This window comes from Ochotona curzoniae, unplaced genomic scaffold (genome assembly GCF_017591425.1).
Source record: "Ochotona curzoniae isolate NIBS_2020 unplaced genomic scaffold, NIBS_Ocur_1.0 contig_1302, whole genome shotgun sequence".
Lineage (NCBI taxonomy): Eukaryota > Metazoa > Chordata > Mammalia > Lagomorpha > Ochotonidae > Ochotona > Ochotona curzoniae.
In genome coordinates this window covers 5,280,851-5,303,992 of record NW_024465035.1, presented here as the reverse complement: position 1 = coordinate 5,303,992, position 23,142 = coordinate 5,280,851, and the positions used below count along the sequence as shown (strand labels likewise).

Genomic DNA, 23,142 nt, shown 5'->3' with positions numbered 1-23,142 from the left:
TTTACCTCTCTTTCCCATCGGCTTGATGTCATGGAAGAGAAGCTTTAACTGTAACCACGGAAGTTAAGGTTGACCTGTTTGCTCTGCGGTTGCCTCCACACTCTGGGCAGACCAGCTGTGCTTGCTGTTCATCTCCCCCAAGTCCTATTCCGAGGCAGCCAGGGACCTGGATCTGAATCCTAGCAGTGTGGGTCTTCCACTTTTTTTTTTTTTTTTAGACTCAGCCTTTTCCATTCTGAAAAATGCTAGCGTGTCTATTGCCTCAGTGAATGCTGGGCAATACACTTGCCTGTGTGGCTGCCTCTCCTGAGTCTTATTCTTGAGAATGTCCAGTCCTTCTGAATGGTCTCCCAATTGAACAAAGAAACTTCTCTTAACTTAAAAAGGAAAGTGCCCTGCCCTGTGTGTGTGTGTATGTGTGTGTTTGTATGTGTGTGTGTGTGTATCTGCACACACATGTACAGTGGGTGAGTTCAAGAAAGTTCTTTCTGAAAATTTCTGGACTTCAGTCTCACACCTTTGAGATGCAATGTGTAGGGTAAAGGTTGAACAACCTGGGGTTGATTAGGAGCTATCAGATTCAAAAATCCTGTGTCACGGTCTCCTCCTACTTTGAAATGTGTCCGATCACCTCTGACAAACCTGCCCTCTTTCTCCTGTGAAATGCCCGTGGCCAGCTATCGGGCTGGAAGTCACCTTGGAAACCTCTAGTCTCTTTTTAAAAAATATTTTTACTTGAGTTACAGATAGTGCGGGAGAGGCAGAGATCTTCCCTCTGCTGATTCACTTCCAAAATAGCTGTGACAACCAGAGCTGAGCTCATCCGAAGCCAGGAGCTTCTTCCAGGTCTCCCACACGAGTGCAGGGTCCCAAGGTTTTGGGCCGTCCTCCACTACTTTCCCAGGTAATTAGCAGGGAAGTGGAACAGCTTGGACTTGAACTGGTGTTCATATGGGATACCAGGGCTGCAAGTAGAGGCTTAGCCGCTCTGCCACTACCTGCCCTAGTGGCTAGTTTCTACTTCAGTGCATAAAAAGAAAATCATGGATTGAAAGGAAACAGTATATATTCCAAGAAGTTAGTTCTCTTTAAAGGAAGCAGTTGGACACACATGCACACTCAGAGGAAAGTAGTCTACATTCAGATAAACTTGAAGTTATTACTCCAGCAAGCAGGAATGTGAGTGAGGGCTCTGTAGCCGAGCTGTGAGCTGTGAGGTGATGAGCCTGGAACGTGCGCTGATAAAGCTTCAGAGCAGTGTGCAAATGCATGTGGGGACACCAGTTTCTCTGAAACCATAAATCCCCAAATGAAAGAATACAGACAATAGCTCGGGTTGGCTCAAAGCAAACTAAAGTTAGAGCCTAAACATTTGTTCTGCTGATTAAGATAATGGGCAGCTTCAGGAAATTGCTACTTTTTTTTGATTCTTAGTTTTCTGATTCATCAAGCTGAATCATTTTCAAAGAGTTTGGCTAAGAGCACACTGTACTTCAGTGTCTGAAGCAAAGGTCAGCTGCACGGAGACATGAGGGAGATGAGGCGTTGCTCTCTGAGCATCTGTGAGGAATCACGTCTGGTGCTCTAAGCACTATCGGTGTGTTAGCTCATTCAATTCTCCCAACACCTTATGTGGCTGGTGATTTTTAGTTTCTTTTATAAATATGGAAATGGGGCCTAAGGGATGATTCCTAGCCTGATCCACCTGGGAAAGGCAGTAACAGACTAAGGGTATTTTCCAACTTCTGTGTCTGACCTCAAACTCCATCTCCCCTTTTATTATCTTTTTTTTTTGTTAAATTCCGCTATTTTCTGATTATTGCATGGATATCTATTGTTGACATAATGAAGAACCAGAGTCTAAGTGTTGAGTTTCACCAGTAAACAACTGGAGCTTGTGAACTCATGAGGAGTTTGTATCTTTGAAATTATTTCCAACAAGCTGCTGCCTCCTGCGGGTACCACCTGCTGCTGAGCTGTCACTTCCACCTGCACTGTCTAGCAGGAGAATTAGTAACTCATCAGCAGCAAATCAGGAAGTGGTTAAATAAGATGGTGTGGCATGCGGACTGCAGAGAAGCCTGGCTCCCGGTTCTCACTGTGAAACCTCAGTCGAGCTTCTCCAACTCATGATTTCCTTTTCTACAAAATGAACAGTAGAGGCGTTTTTACTTATTGCTTCAAAAGGACAAGTGGGAGGATGAATGGGAAGCTTGAGGTGAATATTAAGTGAGTGTAAGTTCCCATGGTAACATGATATAGCAGCGTGATCTTAGAAAGCCAAATACACAGCTCCCGTATTGTGGCACAAATACTGTCATCTGTGATGACAGCATAGATTTAAGTCCCCATCCCTCCACTTCTGATCCAACTCGGTCTTAGTCCCTCCAATGGAAGCAGTAGACAGTGGCTCAAGTCCTTGGGTCCCTGGCATCCACTTGGGAGACTGGGATTCTTGCCTTTGGCCTGGTCTAGTCCTAAAAAGTTGAGGCCATTTACAGAGTGAATCAGAAAGAGAGAAATCTTTCTGTCAGAATAGATTTTTTTTTTTTTAGAAAAATAGAAATACAGATACATGCAACAATAACATTAGCTTGCATTGGCTTGCAAATGAACAGGAGTTCCTTGGTGTAGGACCTTGAGCCTTGGGGCAGCATTTTGGAGCTGTATTCACATGTAATGTCTCAGTATCCATCAGTGGCTCCTGCATAGCTCCCCTCTCAAGTCCGCTTCCCTGCCTTCCTGCACGCTTCTTTTCCTGATTTCCCACTGTTGAGAGAAGACTGCCATCTGTCCTCAGGATGAGTAGACCCTGCCCTTCTTGACAGGAAGACTCAACTAGATGAACAAAGAACCAGTAGTTTCTATCACCTTTTGCATTTGCAGTCAGAGAGCGGAATGAAAATGAGCATCAGTTAAAAGGCCAATGTGATTATAACAAAGTAAGAAAAAAAAACTCAGATCTGATTCAAGGAAGGAGGGAAATAGAGAAAAATAGTCATTCCCAAGTTTCCTCCTCAAGGAGCTCAGGATGTTCCTGTCTTAGTTGCATTCTCTAGAAAACAGTTTGCAACCCAACATGTGTGCAGCAGGTCATAGGGTGTGCAGCTTCAGAGACATGAGCTAGGGAGGGATAAGCAGGCGGTCTGTAAATGGAGTGGCCACAGCCTCTCAAGGAGGCAACCCTGGGCCACTGGCTATACAGCGCATCACCAGAGAGACCCTGTGGGTTCATTGCCTGGCTTGCTCCACTATGGGACAGAGGAGACGATCTGTCTGCCAGCTCCTTCCCTTCTGCCCCTGCTAGGTCAGACTTAACCCCGTGAGGTGTTAACTCACTCGCAGTACTGGGCTGTTAACCCAGCTCCTTTGGGGAACTTCTGGAGAAACCGGAAATGGAAGCCACTGTGTCCTGCGTCTGGGGCTGTGGGTAGTGAGGGGCCACACCACAGCAGCTGGGGCTCTTGGGCAGGGAGCATGTCAGAGCCTGGCCCTCTCCTACAGTGTGTCCAAAGACCCGATGATGGTGACAGCTGGGACTGTGCAGTAGACACATGTCCAGTTCTTGACGGGCGAGCAAATCTGGTCAGGGTGTCTGCCAGCTCTCTGACGGTACCTGTTTCCTATACCTAAGCCACCCTTCCTTCCAAGGCTGCAGATGAATTCCTTTCCCATCCAGCTGATAATTACTCACAGTTCTCCTTTCCTTTCTCCAGAATTTTCTCCAGACTCCCAGCCTCCTAATCTTGCAGCTATCCTCTAACCTCTTGATGATATTTCTCAATACTAAGAATCTGTCATGATCAGTTCCAATTAAGGACTTTCCTTATGAGTCAGATAATTAGGATCAGCTTTGGGGTCTGGCAGAGAACTGAGACTTCAGCTGTCTAGTTCAATCTACCCTTTGCTGTTATTTTATATTTTTATTTAGAGATATATAATCCCTGTTTTTATAGGCAAGAAAAAGAATGCCCGGAGAGGCTTAAAGATCTGCCAAAAGTTGTTCACCAGTGAGAGAATCATGACCAACACTTGAATGAACTAGATTTCCTGTCTTCACTCACAGCTTTGCTCCTTGGCAATCTCCAGTGCTGCCTGGAGGACTCGGCCAAGGCCCAGGATGCTGCTTCACGTCACCCACCATAGCCTGTCTTGCGGGTGACCTCCTTCATTTTCCTTGCTTTGATTGCCTCCTTTCTACTCCACTCCTTAATCCTACTTTCATCTTTATCAGTTTTCTTTGGAAATCCCTAGCCCACTTCCAAAGCCACCCCTGACTGCATGATTTTGAATCGTCACTGGCAGATTCTGAGGTGGAACCACTGTCCTGGAGCACTCCAGTCCCCAAGCTGTGAGGCGCTCCTGCTGCCAGGGCAGGGGTCTCGGAGCTTGCAGGGGTGTCGCGTGGAAGCGCACATGTCCAGCCTGGCCTGGATCTCCCTCGTCACAGAGAGTCACATGATGGCTAACTCCGAATGTGTTTGACAAGCTCCATTTCTCTGATCACATTATTATGGAATCATTTGTCTATTTAAACACAAAGGATCTTACGTAGATTTTGTACTCTGATTAACTTAGACAAAGACCTGAAATACTCGAGGTTTGTAGGGAGCCATCTCCTGGAATGGCTGTCATCGTGGCATTTCTGTTGATGTGCCCTGGTATTAGGCGAAAGATTGATACGCTCTGAAGGGAAACCATAGTACATGATGTGCTCTGGTAAGGCTGGTTTTCCTTGAGGGCAGCCACGTACCTTGATTTTGGTTACTGTTTTTTTGCTCAGAGGTCAGAATAATCCTGATCCAAGAGTGAGATTTTACATCATAATACAGATATGAGAGAATCCAGATTGGCAAGGAGTTTGCAAACATATTCAGACGCTTCTTCTTTCTGACCAGTTTCTGTCCTTTCTGAATGTCTAAAGAGATTTTCCAACTATATAAAATTAGAAGACCAACTTTTCTGATTTGGGGTGACATATTTATTTGGAATCTCATGAAAACTTACCAATACGGCTTCTTTTGTCCTTCATCCAAATTTTTCCTTGTTAAAAAATAAGACTCCTATTTTACAAATTGAAATACACATTGGTTTCAAAGGCTTGCAGATACCCAGTTGACCAGTCTTGTCTGGAAATAACGTGAGTAGATGCCGGCTCACAGAATTGACATCTGAAAAACTGCAGATAAATCATTAAAACCGACCTATACATGAGTCCTTTGCGACTTGTTTTCTGAATGACTTCCTCTATTCAAATCTTTTTACATTTCTCTTATACAGACTATAACTTAATGTTTATTGAATGTCCTTCATTGATAAGTAGGATGATAAGAATTTTAGATAATTAACATTTCTGCAATCTATTTCATGGTATTTAAATAATTCAGTGGCAGTAATTTTTTCAATGGCAGTGATAAAATCTCCTAGGACTTCAGTTGTGGTAAGAAGCATCCAGGTCTCATGCCAGCTACCAATGTGATAATGTATGCTTATACCTTTAAAGGTTATGATAGTGACTCCAAGCCTCACACATGGCCTTCCTTGTTTTCCTAAGTCATAACTATGATAAAGAATTTCAAATGTGAATTAAAGACGTTCACTGGTTAAAGCATCGCTTTCCTTTGAATCCTAGATTGTTTTGTGGATGTTGTGGTGGGATTTGATGTCTCAACTTATCAGAGTGGACAGACTTTGTTTGAAGGCCAGCCGTGGATGGAAACCTACCTTCAAGGCATTTTACGAACCATCAGCTCCCTCAATGGAGTAAGCTGTGAAGTGGGCACAGAGACACGAGTTAGTGTGGCTTTTCAAGTGACAAATGCCCTGGGGAAATACTCTCCCAAGTTTGAGATCTACAGTGACAACATCCTGAACAGCTTGAAGAGTATAACAGTTCAAGGCCCTTCACTGCTCAACACAGACCTCTTGACGTCTCTCTGGGATGCGTTTCAGAATAAATCCGCTGCCCGAGGAAAGGTAATGAGGGTGTACTCTGTTGATCTGCGGTTACGAGGAATTTTTACTCATTCTTTTTTTATTTTTCCTAGGTGATCCTTTTGTTTTCAGATGGATTGGATGATGACATTGAGAAACTTGAGCAAAAGTCTGATGAACTCAGAAAAGAAGGTACCAAGCATGGGGCTGAGTTGGAAAGGGCTGTTTGCTAACGTTTTACTTTCAGAACCTAGCTCTGCCTGTATGTCCCCAGGTTCTTAAATAACCCTGTATGCACTGGGCAGAGCAAATCAGCTCTGGGGACATTTTGATACCTCCTTTGTTCTTCATGCCTTTTGAGTAGGAAATCACACGGTACTTCCTTCCATCTCAAAATCCTGAATTTCTTCTTCCTAATGTTTCCCAGCAATGCTTCTTTCTCCCTTACCACACATTGTCTAATATTGCTGCTGCTTTAGTTCTGGTAGAAATGAAAAAGTCTATATTTCTCTAAGAAATAATAAGACTGTTTTCTTGTAAGACTCTTAGAGTTTCCAAGATGCAAACATTGCCAGGAGAGCTGACTTGTGTTTGAGGATCTTCTAATCAGTTCCTTTCTTTAGACCGCAAGTGAACCACCAACCCTGATGTTTATGAATGTTTAAAGATCCGGCACAAGGCCTTTGGCTTTGGAAGCCAATGGCTGACCTGATTTATTGTCAATAGTAGGAAAATATGCATCAATGAAAGCAAAGTTCACCCTCATATTCTGGTCCAACTGAAAGTGGAAATATTCCCATAATTGGAAGCTGCTGTTGCCCCACCCCAACTTCCCCCATCATGCAGGTTCACCCAGCACCAGCAAGCCACTCACATCTTGCCTCCTCTTGGAAGAACTGCACCCAGAAGGTTACTGCTCACCTCTGGGCAGCAGATCACAAAGAGTTGAACCTTTGCCTCCAAATGGCATGAGTGCTGCACTGCAGTATTGCTCCAGAGCTGCCTAGCTTCAGGCTACAACTGGATTCCAACTGAAACAGGGTCATGTTCATGTCACTATCCCTAACCCTGCCTGGCTGCTCTCACTAGCTTCCCTTACAGAGCTCTTGATCCACAAGGGATGCCCATGTAACCCCCACCTTTGGCTCTGCTTCTAGAACAGCTGACCCAAGACCTCTGACTCTCAGGGTTCACTGACAGTTGCAGTTGGGACTTCCCTCTTTCCTGTTCTCTCTCTCAACCTTAAGCAGACTGCAGGATACCCTGTATTTGTAGCCACAGGGTGAAGGATTTTCTTTGGTTACTTACTAAAGCTGCTGCTGTCAATAAATGAGGCTCTTTGGAAGAGAAATGATGGCCATGATGTTCACTGAAAAGCATCAGCCATCTTTCAAAGTGGCTGTCCCTAGTTACACAGCGGATTTCAGTGTCGATGACCCTGGGAACTGCTGACCTGAGAAAGGCTCCTAGCCTTGAGCCCAGATGTTCTGTGTCTGTAAGCTGTGAACAGAGACGAGGAGTAAAATCATCCCTGGTGGTCGCTGAGGCTTTAAAAACCTACCCATATAAATTGGGGGTTGAATTATTCTGTTAAGCTTTAACAATATAATGTCAGAACCCACTCAGTGCTTCTTTATTCTCCTGCTTTAGAATCTTTAATTCATTTTCAGAAGTTGAAGGTACCATATTTAAGAACACGTGACTGCTTGTTTAGAGAAATCTGGAAGGAGCAGAGCTGGAGGCCTTCTCTCTCCCAGCTTCTGAAGATAAAGGCTTCTGGATAATGGCTGCTTGTGGATCTCCTGCAAGTCTGTGCTCCCAGGGCTGTTGTGACTTCAATTTGTAAGGTCCTTGAAACTTATAAGAGAAACCAGTAGTGAGGTTTTTTTTTTCCATCTTACTGACAATCCCATCAGCATTTCTTGGTTGTCTAAACTGCAGCTGATGCACACAGCATTGCCTATCCAGCTTGCCTTCCATCTCCTGTCCTCTGCATCCTTGCCCTCGTTCCAGAGGAGTGACCAACTGTGCTGGTTTGGTTGAGACAAACTGGAAATTTCCAGCACTAGAACCTGGGAAGTCCCAACCGAATGGAATGTGCTGGTCACCATCATCTTTGGTGGTGATTCTTTCAGCCGAGGCCCTGTCTGCCTCTCCAGTAAGTTCCAGGAACTTTCACTCCTTCCTTCTTTTCACCTATCCTTGCTTGAAAACCCTTGTAATGTAGTGTAAGACGGCATTCAGGACCTCAGCGAAGTCCCTGAGTATTCCATGCTCCAGTCCAGTTCACTGGTGCCCAAATCCCACCCAAGTACTCTACCCATCCAAAATGGAAAAAAATTGGATGACTGGGAGCAGATTTATGTCAAGGTAAATTTATTCAATTTCAAGATTGTCCTTTTTCATGACTCTTTAGCTGTTAAACTGTCTTTTGAAGAGAGGCTTTGGAATCAGCTGAGTGAAAACCTTAAAATACCACTTCATCCATCCATTCATCCTCTCTAAGTCTTGAGTTACTTATCTATAATAAAATATGGCTATAATCATATTCTGCCGATAGGATTGAATGTTTATCTTTAAAAATAACCCATACAAAGCACTTACACAACTTGTGGACAAGCTTCCACTTGGAAGCTATGAACAGATAGTTCAGTACTGTTGGTAAGCTCACACCTCCAGCATAATGATCGACAGGCGAACCACCATCAGTGCTTCTCCTCTGTCAATCCTATGTTAATCTCCTAAAGTTCCCTTTGAAGTATTCTTACCCTTAAAACCTCCAGGTCCCTGAGCCCCAGCTTGGGGTGATTGTCAGCATTGGTTTCTGTCTGACCATAGATCTTTTTTTTAATAGTTCTAGTTCCCACTGGTTTACTGATCCCTTATGTCATTCATAGCCATGCTTCTGATATGTTAATATGCACACAAATCTAGACATTTTGTTAAAATACAGGCGCTGATTGAGTAGATATAGGATGGGCCTAAGTGTATTCCTAGTAAGCTCTTAAGTGGGATCAATGCTGCTGTTAGAACAGTCTTTCACTCACAACTGCACAAGCCTTTCTTGACACAGACCTCTTTGTACTCTGGCGTGCTACAGCGACCTTTCTCAGCTCCCCTCGCACTTTGAATCATAGGGAACTAAAAGTTGTCACAATTTCCCAGGCCTTCAGTTCAATTAGTCTTAAAAATGCAGGATTCCGTTTCTGTTCTTACTATGAAAGTCTTGCCCCCTTGCTGGTTTTACACGTGGTTGGGAGGAAATGGACATTAAGATGAATGCTCTCTTTGCAATGTTTTCTGAGAATAGCAATTGTAAATACGTGTGCAAAAAGAAGAACCAAACCCACCTCCCCCATGGAGTTGTGAACTGTGTTGAATAGGCCTGAATGCCCTCCTAACCGTGGCTTTGGACGGAGCTGTCCACTCGGGTGACCTGGCCGATCTTCTCTCCGTGGAGTTTGGGAAGGGATTTGAGTACAGGACACAGCTCACCACTGGCATGAGGGACCTTGGGAGCCGGCTGTCCAAGTACCTGGTAAGTTAGGTGTGAGGTGGATAGTGACTTTACACTTTGGTTGTTTTCTATGTAGGCTTAATGTTTATGCAATTGTGTAACTGAGTAATTCCCTGCCTGCCTGTGCTAGCATCCCAAGTGATCACCAAATTGTCAAGTGCTCCACTTCCCAAACCGGCTCATGGCCTGGTGAAGCAGCAAAGGATGGCCCAAGTCCTTGGGAGACCTAAACAAGCTCCTGCACCCAGCTTTGGACCTACCCAGCTCTGGCTGTCACAGCCATTTGGGGAGTGAACCAGTGGGTGGAAAACCTCTCTCTGTAACTCTGACTTCTCAAGTCAAATATATAAATCTTTTAAAAATGAATTTATGCGTGCATACAAGCCAGGAGTCTCTTCCAGGTCTCCCACGTGGGTGCAGATTCCCAAGGCTTGGGGCCGTATTCAACTACTTTCCCAGGCCACAAGCAGGGAGCCTGATGGGAAGCAGGGTCACCAAGACACAAACCAGCACCCATATGGGATCCCAGCATGTGCAAGGCATGGTCTTTAGCCACTAGGCTACTGCGTCAGGCCCATACTCATATTTTTTAATGCAATTTCATTCACTCTCCTAATTGTGTGACAGTGATTGCTAAGAATATGAATTCTTTTCCTACAAGGGAATTCTGTTCCCACATGGGAACACTGTTTATTTTAAAAATGATTTTTATTTGCCACTGTTTGAAGTCTATGTTGGTAATTCATAGAGGAAGAAAGTTCTTCAAAACAAATGTGCCCATTTTGAAAGTCACAGAAACGAAAGGCTGTGTAAGGGGATGTTAATGTGCTGCTGGACTTCGGTTGTCTGAAGGAAGCTGTGGTTATCTAACACACCATCAAAAGATCTGTTATTTAGTTTGACACATTGAGTTTTATTGCCTTTTCTGAACTTCTCAAGACATGGAGAACTTTGTCACAAAACTGTGATAAGAAACAGAAGTCACTAAATGGCTATAACAAGAGTTCATTTTTAAATATAGTAAGCTTTTTTTTTTTAGCTTATTTTTACTTGAAATGGAGACGCGAAAAGATCTTCTACCGCTTGCTTCTCAAATGCACACACCAGCTGAGGCTAGAGCAGGCTGCAGGCGGGAATCCAGAACCCAGCCCAGGTCCCCAGTGTACGAGGCAGAGACCCACATGCTTGTGGCGTCCGTTGCCTCCCGCAAGACACCTGAAGCTGCATCACAAGCAGAAAAGCTAAAAACTCGAACAAGGCACTCTCTGCTAAAATGCTAATGAGAAATTTTACAATATTAAGATTGATTACACCCTGCCACTATTGCTTATAATATTTGATATAAACAGACTTTCCTAAAAATAAATCTGGTGGATTAATTATACAAATGCGAAGCAATGTGCCAGCTACTCAGGGATAACTAAGTCTGGAGTTAAATATTTTTAAGTATGCAACATGATTTTTAAGCTAAATTTGCCCCACATCCCTATTTCTACAGCAGGTGCTCCCCAAGTTGTTGGTGTTTTTGAAACGCTAGTAAAAATGTCATGGAAATGTTTGCCGTTGAACTTGGTTCTAAGCAGTGTTTACATTGGTTATCGCCTGACTCCTCTAACAGTCACAAAAAAATGGAGAAGAGAACAGAGCGTGCACCTGTTCTGTGGAACAAAGCAACTGGGTTACAATTACACTGGGTAGTTCATTAGACCATGGTCCATGCGAGGGTGGGGAACGGGCCACCTTAATACAAATTCCTGTATGATGAGTTGGCCCTGGCTAGATGGATGCCATTTTGAGACGACAAAGAGTTTAATTTAGAATTCCTTAAGTGCAGTTTGTAAAGGGAAAGTGGAAACAAAGTATCACGTGTTCTTGGTGCTGTGACGTTGGTGAGGGAGGAGCTTGGTCACCCTATGGGCCTTGTGTGTGTAACAAGCACCCAATGTCAAGTGTTTCCCATTCTCTCCCAAGGTCAATGTTGCCGAGAAGACGTGCTGCTGTCTGTTCTGCAAGTGCATTGGAGAAGCTGGCGCCGTGGGCGAGCCTGGCCCCCCGGGGAAAAAGGTGGCTGTAGTTCAGACTCGGGTTCCTGGTTTAGGTAGAATAAGGGGTGATTTTAGCTTCTAGGTAGGACAGTGAACTGTTACTACTCTCCTGTCAAATTAGATGTAGTTAATTTCCCCAGATATCTTTAAGTTGGAGTGCTTTCAAAAAGTGTTTTATGGGCTTTAGGAGAAACAATGACCAAGATCCTTGATAGTGTCCTAGAGTGATAATGTAGAAAAACTACCTTGAATCCCTCATGTTGAGTAACACAAAACCTTTCGACTCCCACATTCACTTCTTTTCCATTTATAATGGTGCCAGAAGCATTAAAATCAAGTGATTTGTGAGTGTGTAGCCTGCTGAAAAGCATATCATTTTACTGGAGCAAAAGGTGATATTTAAGCTTTAACCACGTCAGAATGTTGTCACAGATATATATATATATATATGTAAACACAAAACAGGATAATTTGTTTTTCAAGTAGCCAAAAACATTGATTTGTAGTCCCTTACCAAAAATAATAAAAAATAAAAACCCTTTATGTATCCATGTGTAAAAAATTATCTTGAGTTTCAGAAAATGTCTATATATAAACACACTATGGATGCGTTTAATACAGATTGCTGCGTGTGTACATGTGTATTTAATTTTTGAATAATTATAGACAACAGTGTAACTCCCCACCCTTCAGAGCTGTGACACTGACCAAAGTTTTTAGATTATTTCCTGAATGTTTTAATTTCATGTAAGCAGAGTGGTAAGATTAAAAAAAAAAACTCAAAAGAGGAGAGTAAATGTGTGTGGTCTGCATGTGTAGCATTAATCCTAAAACAAATGTGCTTTTCTTAAAAGGGAAAAAGGGTAGTTCCAAGTCTGCCAGAGACAAATATAGCTCTGTTTGCTTGAATGTTGTCTGGAAATAAACTCCAGTGCTAAATATATAAACCCAGAGAGTTAGACAGTGTTATAACATGCACACTTAGTATTTGGATACTTGTCACAAATTTTGGTTTGTGTTTATGTGTGCACAAGTGTAGATTAGGCTGCAGAGGGAGGAATATTTATTTCTTCAAGCTCTTGGTATCCCGTGTGAGGTAAAACTGTAAAGCTGGGAAATTTTGCTTAGTGCCTTTGCTTTTGTTCTATGGCATATCAGCATTTTCCCTTTCTTACTTTCAGGGCGCCTTGGGTTTTAAGGGCAGTGCCGGCTACCTGGGAGAAGAGGGTGCTGCAGTAAGTCTAAGTTTGTTTTTTTTTTTCTACTACATTGATTCCTAAGACCATACTATAATAAGAAACCCCTTGTGTCAATTTGGAGGGAGACAAGAAAAGAGACTTCAAGGAGTCCTGTGTAAAATCTCAGGACTTTTCTAATCCTTGTTGCATTTGTAAAGGTTACTAGAACATCAATCTGTTGTCTCCTGTTTGATCACTGATATTGCACAATGAAGGCAATGCAAAAATAATTGATGGGTATGTGTGTGTGTGTAAAATTACTCCTCTTCAAGGCAAATTGCTGCCATTTCTCCCTTCCTGGTTCCTTTTGCAAAAGCAAGCTTATTTGTCCCATTGACAGGGCCCTCGCTCTTTCATTCATTCATCCATACTGTCCTCTATCCTTCAATCGCTTCATCCATTCATTCATGTAAAACATTTATCACAGATCTCAGTCACTGATGCAGTCAGCCATTTATCACTTAAGAATATATACAAAATATCTTACGTGTCAGGCACAGAGACAGGCTATAGAAAGAGAAAAAGAAAGTGGATTCCTGCTAACAAGCTTCCAACCTAGAGCTGTGGTGGGACAAGAGTGACATGCAGATGTTTATATACAAGAGACATAGTAGAGGAAGAAGGAGGCATGAAAGGATGAGTCAGAGGAGGTCCTAACAGCCCCGGGCACAGCTTTGGTGAGACTTTGGTGCTTGAGAAGGGAACGCTATCAACAACAGGCCATACCAGGACAGCTATTCAAAGAACAAACAAAATTGATGGAAAAGACAGTTGCAAGAGAGTCAGGAAACAGCATTTTAGCAAAAATGCACACAGTTAATGTGATTGGAACCCAAGGAGGTGTAGCTGTACGTAGTGAGCCAGGTTGCAGGTTTTTGGGCATAATGAATACCAGGCAGAAGATGTGGGTTGTGTATGCTAGTCAATGGTCAATACTGAATGGCGCCAGGCACAGGAGTAAGCATGATGGAGGCATTTAGAATGTAGCTTAGTCAATGTTGTAGATGATGATAAGGCAGGGGTTGCAGGAACAGGTCTGCTGGGAGCAGGTGCGACACCAAGAGCTCCTCATCTTGGCTTTGGGTCAGGCAAATAGATGTATTAAGGAGTGAACAAGATATAAAGTGGTGACCCCTGGAGAAAAAGGAAGCTCCACTTAGTATGTGGATGCGATCGAAGCCACACTCTCTCATCAGCAGAGCCCACTCTGATTTCTACCCTTAGATTTTGGAAACTTGAACTGTGGATTACAAACTGTGACAGGCTACTTTTTTTTTTTCCAAGTAAAACTCTTGTCAAGTTTTTAAAGACACGTATCAGATTGTGGTAGCTCACCTAAAAGTGGCCTCTCTTACAGGGAGAAAGAGGAGCTCATGGGCCAGTGGGGGAGCAAGGGACTGAAGGATGTCAGGGTGCCAAAGGTCCCAAGGTAAGACTTGCGTCACCCTTTGGGGCATCTGTCTACCATCCGCTTCACCTCCTACACTAACTGCTGTTGTCCTTTCCATTTTCAGGGAATCAGAGGACTGGATGGACAGAAGGTATGTGACCAGGAACATCCATTTTGCATCCCATCCTGGTCTCGAGAGAGGTTTTCATTTGTGAGACTGTTGACATGGATCATTCATTGGGAGCTGAGACAACTCAAGTTTCTGTTGATCTTCCTCACCATTTCAATTTGTTTATTCCTGTCATTATTGTGGAAAATGTATGCTACTTGTTGATAGTTTCTATTACTAAAAATAATAATCACTCTTGCCAAGCCCAGCCTAACAGAGGTTATGGGTGAGACTCAGTAGACGTTTTCTGTTTATTGTTGAACTTTCTTGCATGTAATTGCAGTGTACTCTCTGGTAACCACATCTGTCTTTTCAGGGAGAAGATGGGGAAAGTGGAATTGATGGATTGACTGGAGAACAGGTAGCACCTTCTACCACTGGGCCCTTGAGAGTTATTTCCCATTAAGAAAAATATGAAGTTGGCCTTTTTCTTCTCTCTTTTCAGGGAGATAATGGTCTTCCTGGAAGAAAAGGAGAAATGGGTGACAATGGGATCCAGGTAAGGATTCAGTGAGGGGACGACGTAAAACTGTGCTCGGAATTAAAGGCATGGTTAACTGAGTGGAACCATTACCCCAGATGTGTTAGTCAGCCACTGCCACAAAATTGTTCTGTGACAATTACAAAACTTGTATCGAATAAAAAAACAGACATTTCCTTCTTACATCTAAGGGGCTATGCTGGGCATAAATGCCCTTGGTTCATGTGCAGGGTGGTCAGGAACTTGGCTCCAGGACATCTTCATTTTCCTGAGACGAGGAGTTAGCCAACCATGTTGATCAAGACCTTCTCATAGCTAAGACAGAAACCCGTGAAGGCAAGTAGAAACATAAGACTTGGAATCCAGGCTTGGAATTCTCTCAGCAACTCTTGCCTCTCTTTCTATTGGCCAAATCAAGTCATGTGACAAAACTGCAAGAAGGAAACCCTCTTGCTGTTGGAAATCACTGCAGAGCCACAGGGCAGAGAGCGCGGATACAGGGAGGAGTAGAGGCAATAGGACAGAACATCAAAGGGTCCACGCCAGTCATTCCCATCTGGAAGAAATACGCCCTGCAACTTCTTCACTTGAGTTATCAACCCATCAATGATTGAGTCAGAAGCTTGCTTCCTAATGGATGCAGCCACTCTGAGAAAATTCTGCTACTTTATGAAGCTCAGTTGCCTCATTAGGGAAAGACAATGAAGGAAAAAAAACTTGTTTCCAGAACAGCTGAATAAAGTGGCAACTCTTAGTGGAACACAGAGTCCATCATTATAGAAAATACTGAGGACATGCTTCAATTATTTGTCTGAAAGTATTTTTTGTCCTTTCTAATTTAGGAATTAGAGGAAAAATACTTTCATTTAAACCAAGGGGAGAAAAATCTGTCTAAAATGTATTATTGTATTCCGAATCGGATCAACTCTAGGGCATCCCTGGAAGGAGAGGCATTCCTGGTGACCGCGGAGCCAAGGGCCTGCATGGAGATCCTGTGAGTGCGGGCTGCCTGGGATGTGGACGGGGGGTAGGACCTGGTTCCCATCGCACTTCTGAGAGATGGGGAATGTTTCTGTGTGAAGCACTACAGGAGAAATGCTGAAATTAAACATCATGGTTACAGTTTTGGTAGAATTTTTTAAAAGCCGGTAGGGTGCCTGCATTAAATCTTTGAACATGAAGTGAAGGTTGGTGAATAGTTCTTGCACGTCACTTACAAATGCTTTTCTAAAAATAATAAGTATTCAGCATTGCCCTTGAGCTTGAGAGTGAAGTGAAGGGATTCCTGTCTACTCCAAGTGTCTCAAAATGAGGACAGCAGCATCTCTTTATTTTCATGTACTGGAAAGGCAGAGCATGAGAAAGGGCACACACAGTATTTGCCGTCTTCTCCTCCCCTCCTCAACTGCCTCCAGTGACTGCACTGGAACTGGCCAAAGCCAGGAGCCCAGAACTCCATCTGGACCTGCCATGCGGGTCTCAGGTGTCCAGTTGCAATCCACTGTGTCTGCCTTCCAGGTGCAGGAGGAGGAGGAAGCTGCCTCCCAGGTGCAGGAGGAGGAGGAAGCTGCCTCCCAGGTGCAGGAGGAGGAGGAAGCTGCACCAGAAGCACAGCAGCAAAACTTGGACTAGCACTCCAAAATGGGACACAGGTGTCCCAAGTGGCAGCTCGGGCTACATCACAGCACCCACCCTGCTATCTCATTTTTATCTTTAAGAGATATTCTCAGTTCAGAATATTAACCTCATGTCCCTGAATCTGAGGATTCAGGTCTGATTAAATTCCACAAGACTTAAGACAAAAAGCTGCTGCTCTTTCATAGACTTGCATTAGTCGAATAGACAGCCCGCAGTAGGAAAGATCCAATCCAATACAGGGAATGTGCCAACTCCATTGGAACGTTGTTGCTATAGGATTTTCATCTCCATGTCCACATTGAACTCCACAGACCTCAATGAATTAGAACTTGTGTTTCTGTATGTTTAACAAACTATAACATACACTAGGGGGGTTCGTGTTGTGGTATTAGCCAGGTGAAGCCACTGTCTGTAAGGCTGCCATCCCATTTGGGTGCTGGTTCATGTCCCTGCTGTTCCACTTCTCATCCAGCTCCCTGCTAACAGACTGGAGAAAACAGTGGAAGACGGACCCTGCCTTTTTCTTCTCTTTTTTCAGAGAGAGAGTGGTCTTGAAACTTGAACCTGCTTTCAAGGGCCTTATGAACTTTTTGAAGGACAGCTAAATGTATTATACTTCTGTTATTTTTTTTTTAAGAAGAAACATCTAAAACTTACTTGCCTCTCTCATTTTCTACTTTTTTAGGGAATTCCTGGAATTGATAATAGCATACAAGGACCCAAGGGCTTGAAAGGAGAACGTGGAAGACAAGTAATTATGTGGGCATTTGAGAGTAAGCTTGTAAAACGACGACAAGGCTGCTACAAGGCTTAAGTTCTTAGTGATCTAATATAAAAATGTCTGAAAAATAATTTGAAATCAAAGAGGCTAATGTTTACATAGACAACTCTTAAGAGCATACGATCTTTCACTGCTGCTTGTAAGTACAACTCTGAGATTGGAGTTCCTCTGTGTTTAAATGTAGGATAATTAGTTTCCCCAAGCCGTGCCCTTGAAGTTTTTCTCGCTAAGGAGAACTATCTGAACTCTTAACTAGGGAAGCTGATTTAAGAACCATGGCAGCCAGAGGAACACATACTCAGCAAGACAACATATGATTAGGATACGACAGAATGAGCGAGAGCTGACTGATCCATTTGGCCCCCAGCCTCAAGGCAGCTCTCCTGAAGCTAACCCCACGAGACACAGTCTGTCACAATTTTGGAGAATGGTTATACAGAAACTGTATGTCCACTGAATCTTTTTGTCGAGATGTCTCTTGATGGGTCCATCTGGGGAAGAAGTCTGAAGTGGAAAGGTAGATCTCCCCTGTCCCTCACCTAATTTGTAGCCTTAGGTCACTTCTAAAAGTCTCGTTTTCTTATGTGAGAAAGAGTGAATAGGCTACTAATAAAATCTACAGGTTACAGTGGGGCTCTGATGGCCACATCAGAAATATGTTACCCGCCACTGTTAGCAAATGGTAACAGTTTGGGAGGCTCATACATTCCATACCTCTGTGTCTTAGAGGAGACGTGTGTGTTTTGTGAGATTTAATTCATAATAGTGCATTCATCTACACAAGTTAGCCAGACAGAATAGGAAATCCAAAGCTGTAATAGGAGCCATTCCTGATGGATGGCAGGCTTCCATTAAACCCACTGTGGTGAGGTGGGCATAGTTTGATTTGAATACTCTGTGATCTGTGCCCCCAAAACAAATCCCACGTGGTAAGGATTGAGAAAGCCTAGTTACCATTCTGTACATCTTCCTTCATCACCTGCATGAACGTGAGCTTTATGACCAGTGCACATGAATGCCACATTCCAAATGGGGGGCAACTGGCATTCATGTGGACCTGTCCTTGGTCCTGGAACCACAAGCTAAAGTCGAGGAGCTCCGTGCCAGTGCTGTGTGGTCACTGCCATGTGTCTGTGTCTTTGACAGGGCAGGCGAGGCCAGCTGGGCGCCCCTGGAACTCCAGGCTCCAGAATAACGACGGTAAGAGCCTTTCTAGGTCAGGGACCCACCCCTGGCTCTGGGCAATGAGAATGACTGGTTGTGGGGCATAGGTGGTAGGGTTCCACTGGAGTGTACAACCTCAAGAAAATCCAGTTAGGACTTCTCTTAGAATAAGATAAAGGACTCAGTGGTTACTGCAGTGGAGGTAGGGAAGTTGCTAGCCAGATGACCCAATAGGGCAGAGGGCATGGTAAAGAGAACCCGAATGACCAGCCTGGGGGAGGGCTGAGTGTTTGGGTTCCTGGCCAGGCTGAGGTTGCCAGTGGTGATGCCACTTGAAGTCTACCTTCTGTCCTGGAATTTCAGCAGGGTGGGAGGACAAGAAAGAAAAGATGCTCCTGGTGTGGTATATATGAGAAAGGAATTGCTTCTGAAATCTTCTAGGAGTTCTGTTTGGTTCTTATTTTAATTTTTGATGATGTTTATATAGTTGAGAAGCATGCATGCCCATGCAGACCACTGGTTAGGATGGAAAGGATGAAGGAATAGAGGGAAGTGAATGAGGCAGTTGTTTCCAATCTTGTGTTTTCCCCTTCCTGTATTTGGGGGAAGTGGGGAGAGACAGGAAGAGAGTTGCTCGCAGCAACTCAACTGCACCAGTGCCCAAGGATGAAGGAGGCCCACCTGACGTCACCCCAGGGTCCCCAGTCTGTAGCTCTGAGGGAAATGCTTAAGTGGTTTCAGTAGTTCTGAAATGCAGGTGATTTCGTTGCTCCAAGGTTGAAGAAATTCTTTCAGGGTCCATTGGATGACATAGTCCACCTTAGAGTCTCCATTCACGCAGATACTTTCTGTCAAAACTTAGGAGAGTTGTCCCATTTGTTCTGCCCTTCATCCTCTGCCGTGGTACTGGATGTTCTCTGAGAGCCTCAGTGAGCTGTCATGTCTGTCCTCTATGCGCATCTGGGCATGCCATCCACTACACTGGACTCAGCGTCTGAAAAGGCCCAGTTCTGACACATGTACTCCACTGTCAGAACACAGATCCTATAACTTTTCCTGTGCTTGGAGTTTTGAGTTCAGTGGTCCAGTTTAGGGTATCTTCAAAGAAACCTTGCCAGAAATGACTTCAGACCTAATTCCTGTGTGTGCCGGTTAGTGCGGGATCCAACTCAGTCTGTGATCCACATCGGCCACACAGGTGGTTGCAGTCACCAGGTCCATTCTGTCCCCGGCCCCAACTCAGATGCAAACCAAAGGATGCTGTGACCCTGCCCGTGCCTGCCCACCATACACTTGGCCCTCAGGTATAGCAGCAGGAACTGCAGCCTAGTCAGACCGACTCCCAGTAACCACCGCCAGGCCTACCTCCAGCCTGTTTTATTTTTTCAATGAGCACTTTAAGTTTTTTGTCTATGCTTGACTGTTTAGAAATGCATAGAGTATAAATACAATTTTTAGCCAGTAAGTGGAGATGCCTATAATGAAATACACTTAAATGCCTTTCTTAAAGGTCAAAAATAAACCTTCCTTGTGTTATTTGACATTTTTTATTCTTTATTTAGTTGTCCAGCCCTCTTACAACTCCTCTATCTTCCCTAAAATATAAAATGTGTTAAAATCGAGCATGTGTATACGTGAGCTGGGTGTAGTGTATTATACGTCACATTTTTTTGAGTAGAAGGTCATGGAATCAGTTGTTATACTCCACCAAAAATATTTTTGTATCTGGAAGCAAATTCATCTTTGCAAGGCAGAGACCATGACAATGAGAATAGAGTGTACTTAAAATATGCAGAATGCGATGGATAGAGGAGCGCTTTGCTAATTCTATGTTAACATAGGCACAGAAATGCATTGTAGTTCATTTTACTTTCTCACAGATGTAGCCAGCTTACATACCCCTGGAAAATATTTTTTTGTTTTAAAAGGGTTATCCAGGAAATCCTGGCTAGGGAGGGTACGCTTTTCCCGTTTTATAGCCTCTGAGGGCTAATGCGGCATCACCCTAAATCATCACTTACATCTCATCAGCGTTGCAACCCCCAATGCGAGCTGCAGGTTCAGCTCCATGAAGGCAGGACTATGGCCGAAGAGGTCAAGCTGGAGATGTGTTCAACATCTTGGTGCAAGTCACCAGGAGCAACAGACATTAACAATAGAAAAACAGGGCCCAGTGCAGTGGCTCAACTGGCTTATCCTCCCCTTTCAAGTGCCAGGACCCCATATGGGCACCAGTTCCTGTACCGGCTGCTCCACTTCCCATCCAGTTCCCTGCTTGTGGCCTGGGGTCATTGTCCCCTGCTTTCCCAAGTCATAATCAGGCAGCTGGATGGGAAATGGAACAGCCAGGACATGAACCTGCACCCATGTGGGATCCTGGTGATTTCAAGGTGAGAGTTTAGCCACTGAGGCATCATGCCAGGCTCTTTAATATCCTTGTTAAATCACATTCCTACTGTCTAGGATTCTGTTTGTAAAAATGCATTGCCAGGGATCATCATTACCAAAGGTCAGTGATAGTTGCTTCCAGGCAGAGTTTGGGGGTGATTATTTATATTTCCTGCATTCATATATTTTTTTAAAAAATCAATGTAATCTTTGTAGAAACAATAAAGTCTTTCTTTTAGAAAGAAGAAAAATCCCCACTGTGGCCTGTAGAATTTGGGACTTGGGAGATGAAAAACACGGGGTTCGGTGCAGTAAGATTCTGCTGCACTGTTAAGTGGAAGATATGCTTTGCAAGGAAATACACAAAACTGACAAAATCTGACTTTTATTCATTCAATAAATATTCTTTGAACACCTACATTGTGTCAGCAGCTCTACTGACTAGAGTTATGAAAGCAATATGATCATTTATTTTATTTCTCAACTTTAATATTGGTCCAATTTGGGTTGCCCAAGTTGGGAGCTGTGTGGTACATTGTAGGGTGTTGATTTTGTCTCTGGCCTCTGCCCACTCAATGTCAACACTCCCAACTTGTGACAATGACAGATGTCTCCTGATATTGCTCAGTGTTGCTGGGGAAGGCCAGATGGGGAGCAAACTGCCCTGTTGTGACTGAGAGCCATTTCTTCTTCTGGAGGGAGACGGACTTGTCAGGACTGTGCGGGCAGAGGAGTGAGGCACAGGGAAGGGATTGGCTTCCGAAAGCTGCAGTGCTGGGCACAGATGGAGCAGATGGAAGGAGGGGCTGTGTGTGAACTAGAGCGCTGACAGTCAGTCTAGCATCCGGGAGAATGAGAAGCAACTACAGACTCCAACCAAGGTGTGCTTTGGTTCCGGTTGGGTCCAGAGGCTGTTGCGCTCTCTGTGCTTCTCGGTGCGGCCTTGGCGGCATCCTGAGGGGGCTCTAGGAGAGTGGTGCATCGTTGCCATGAAGATGTAGTATCAGTGTGATGGTTCAGCATTTCAAGTCCATTCCTTCGTCATCCCCATTGGTAGGACATTGGCTGTACTCTACCTTGTATATGTTTATGATACTTATCTCCTCCCATGAAACCCAAAGAGTAAGAGCACCAGCCCCCAAGGTCAAAGACGTGTGTGTGAGTGTGTGTGCGCGTGCGTTTATGCTCACATAGTTCCTGTCCAGTGTGCTTTCTGCCTGGGAAATAATCTGAATAAAGCTGAAATGAATTGAATTAGAGCAGAGAAGCCCTTGTGTTAAAGCAGTGGAGATTTCTTTTTCTCCCTCTGGTAGGATGTAGACTTCCATGGTAAGATAAATTGTTTGTATCTTAGAGAAATAGGCCTCTTGTCATTTGTCACCAATGCAGAGTCTTAGAATCAGATACCAACAGATTTTGACTAAAACACGATTAGGAGAATTTAAAATTTGCACTACTGGCCTTTCAGAACGTCAGGTTTCTATCAAGACACGATTGTCTGATGCTTAGTGAATTTCATAAGATTTTGAATGTCTACCTTGCTATAACCTTACTGAGTGATCTTAAGCAATGAAATGCCATTCTCTGTTGATATTTTGGTCTATGAAACAGTGATCTGGAAGATTCCTAGATAAACCCCTACCCTCACTTATGAGGATAGAATTAAAAACCACTTGAATGTTACAGTATCATTGTTTTCATTGGATATTTTATTAATGGGCTGACCTGAGTAAAATTAGGCTGATTTCTTCATTTTGGACATGTAAACATATTACTTGACTTTCAAAATAACATTAACCATTGTTCTTTTCTGAACTTGACCCATTATAAAGTTCATGGAGCCAATTTTTTTCAGTTTTTCCTCTGGCCTCCCGCCTTTTGGCAAGTCCCCTCCCAATTTCTGGCTTAGTTGTCAGTGCTAAGGGAAAAATAAAAAAGAAATAAAAACCCAGTCGGCCAATCTTGCAGCTGTGAATAGCTCTAGTGAAAGTTGAGGGGAGGACACGTTGCTGACCACACTGTTTTCATACGTGCCTGTAGATTCCAGCTGTCTGTGCTTCCGGTCACGGTGCCCCCAGGACAGAGCTAGCAATGCTTTGCTTTCACGAGTGGACAGTTGAATGTTTTAAACCCTTTGTGGGAACTTTTATTTATGTCAGTGCTTTAAAATGCTCATTGCTAGCTCAACTATAAAAAGCATGTTTTTTGAATGAAAGTTACTTTTCCTTCCATTTTAGGTGACTCATGGCCAAAGGGGACAAGCAGGGCCACAGGTACAGTAGCTTTTTTTCTTAGTTATCAATGATAAATATTTCTTGTGCAGGCAACAACTAGGATAAGTGTTTGACAAAAATCTCTTCCAAGTCTAAACTTCTTTCTGGTGATAGAATAAAATGT

At 43.7% G+C, this 23,142-nt stretch overlaps 1 protein-coding gene across 1 annotated transcript in view; it reads left to right on the top strand.

The window, feature by feature from the left end:
- The window catches only part of COL6A6 (collagen type VI alpha 6 chain), a 76,581-nt gene that overhangs the window by 14,225 nt on the left and 39,214 nt on the right, over positions 1 to 23,142 (top strand). Inside the window, exons 8-20 of the mRNA XM_040962999.1 lie at positions 5,633 to 5,976; positions 6,048 to 6,126; positions 9,318 to 9,472; positions 11,423 to 11,515; positions 12,678 to 12,731; positions 14,092 to 14,163; positions 14,249 to 14,275; positions 14,610 to 14,654; positions 14,739 to 14,792; positions 15,706 to 15,768; positions 17,098 to 17,163; positions 18,340 to 18,393; positions 22,983 to 23,018. Of these exons, the coding sequence (XP_040818933.1) occupies positions 5,633 to 5,976; positions 6,048 to 6,126; positions 9,318 to 9,472; positions 11,423 to 11,515; positions 12,678 to 12,731; positions 14,092 to 14,163; positions 14,249 to 14,275; positions 14,610 to 14,654; positions 14,739 to 14,792; positions 15,706 to 15,768; positions 17,098 to 17,163; positions 18,340 to 18,393; positions 22,983 to 23,018 (1,142 nt within the window). The remainder of the gene's footprint in view (positions 1 to 5,632; positions 5,977 to 6,047; positions 6,127 to 9,317; positions 9,473 to 11,422; positions 11,516 to 12,677; positions 12,732 to 14,091; positions 14,164 to 14,248; positions 14,276 to 14,609; positions 14,655 to 14,738; positions 14,793 to 15,705; positions 15,769 to 17,097; positions 17,164 to 18,339; positions 18,394 to 22,982; positions 23,019 to 23,142) is intronic.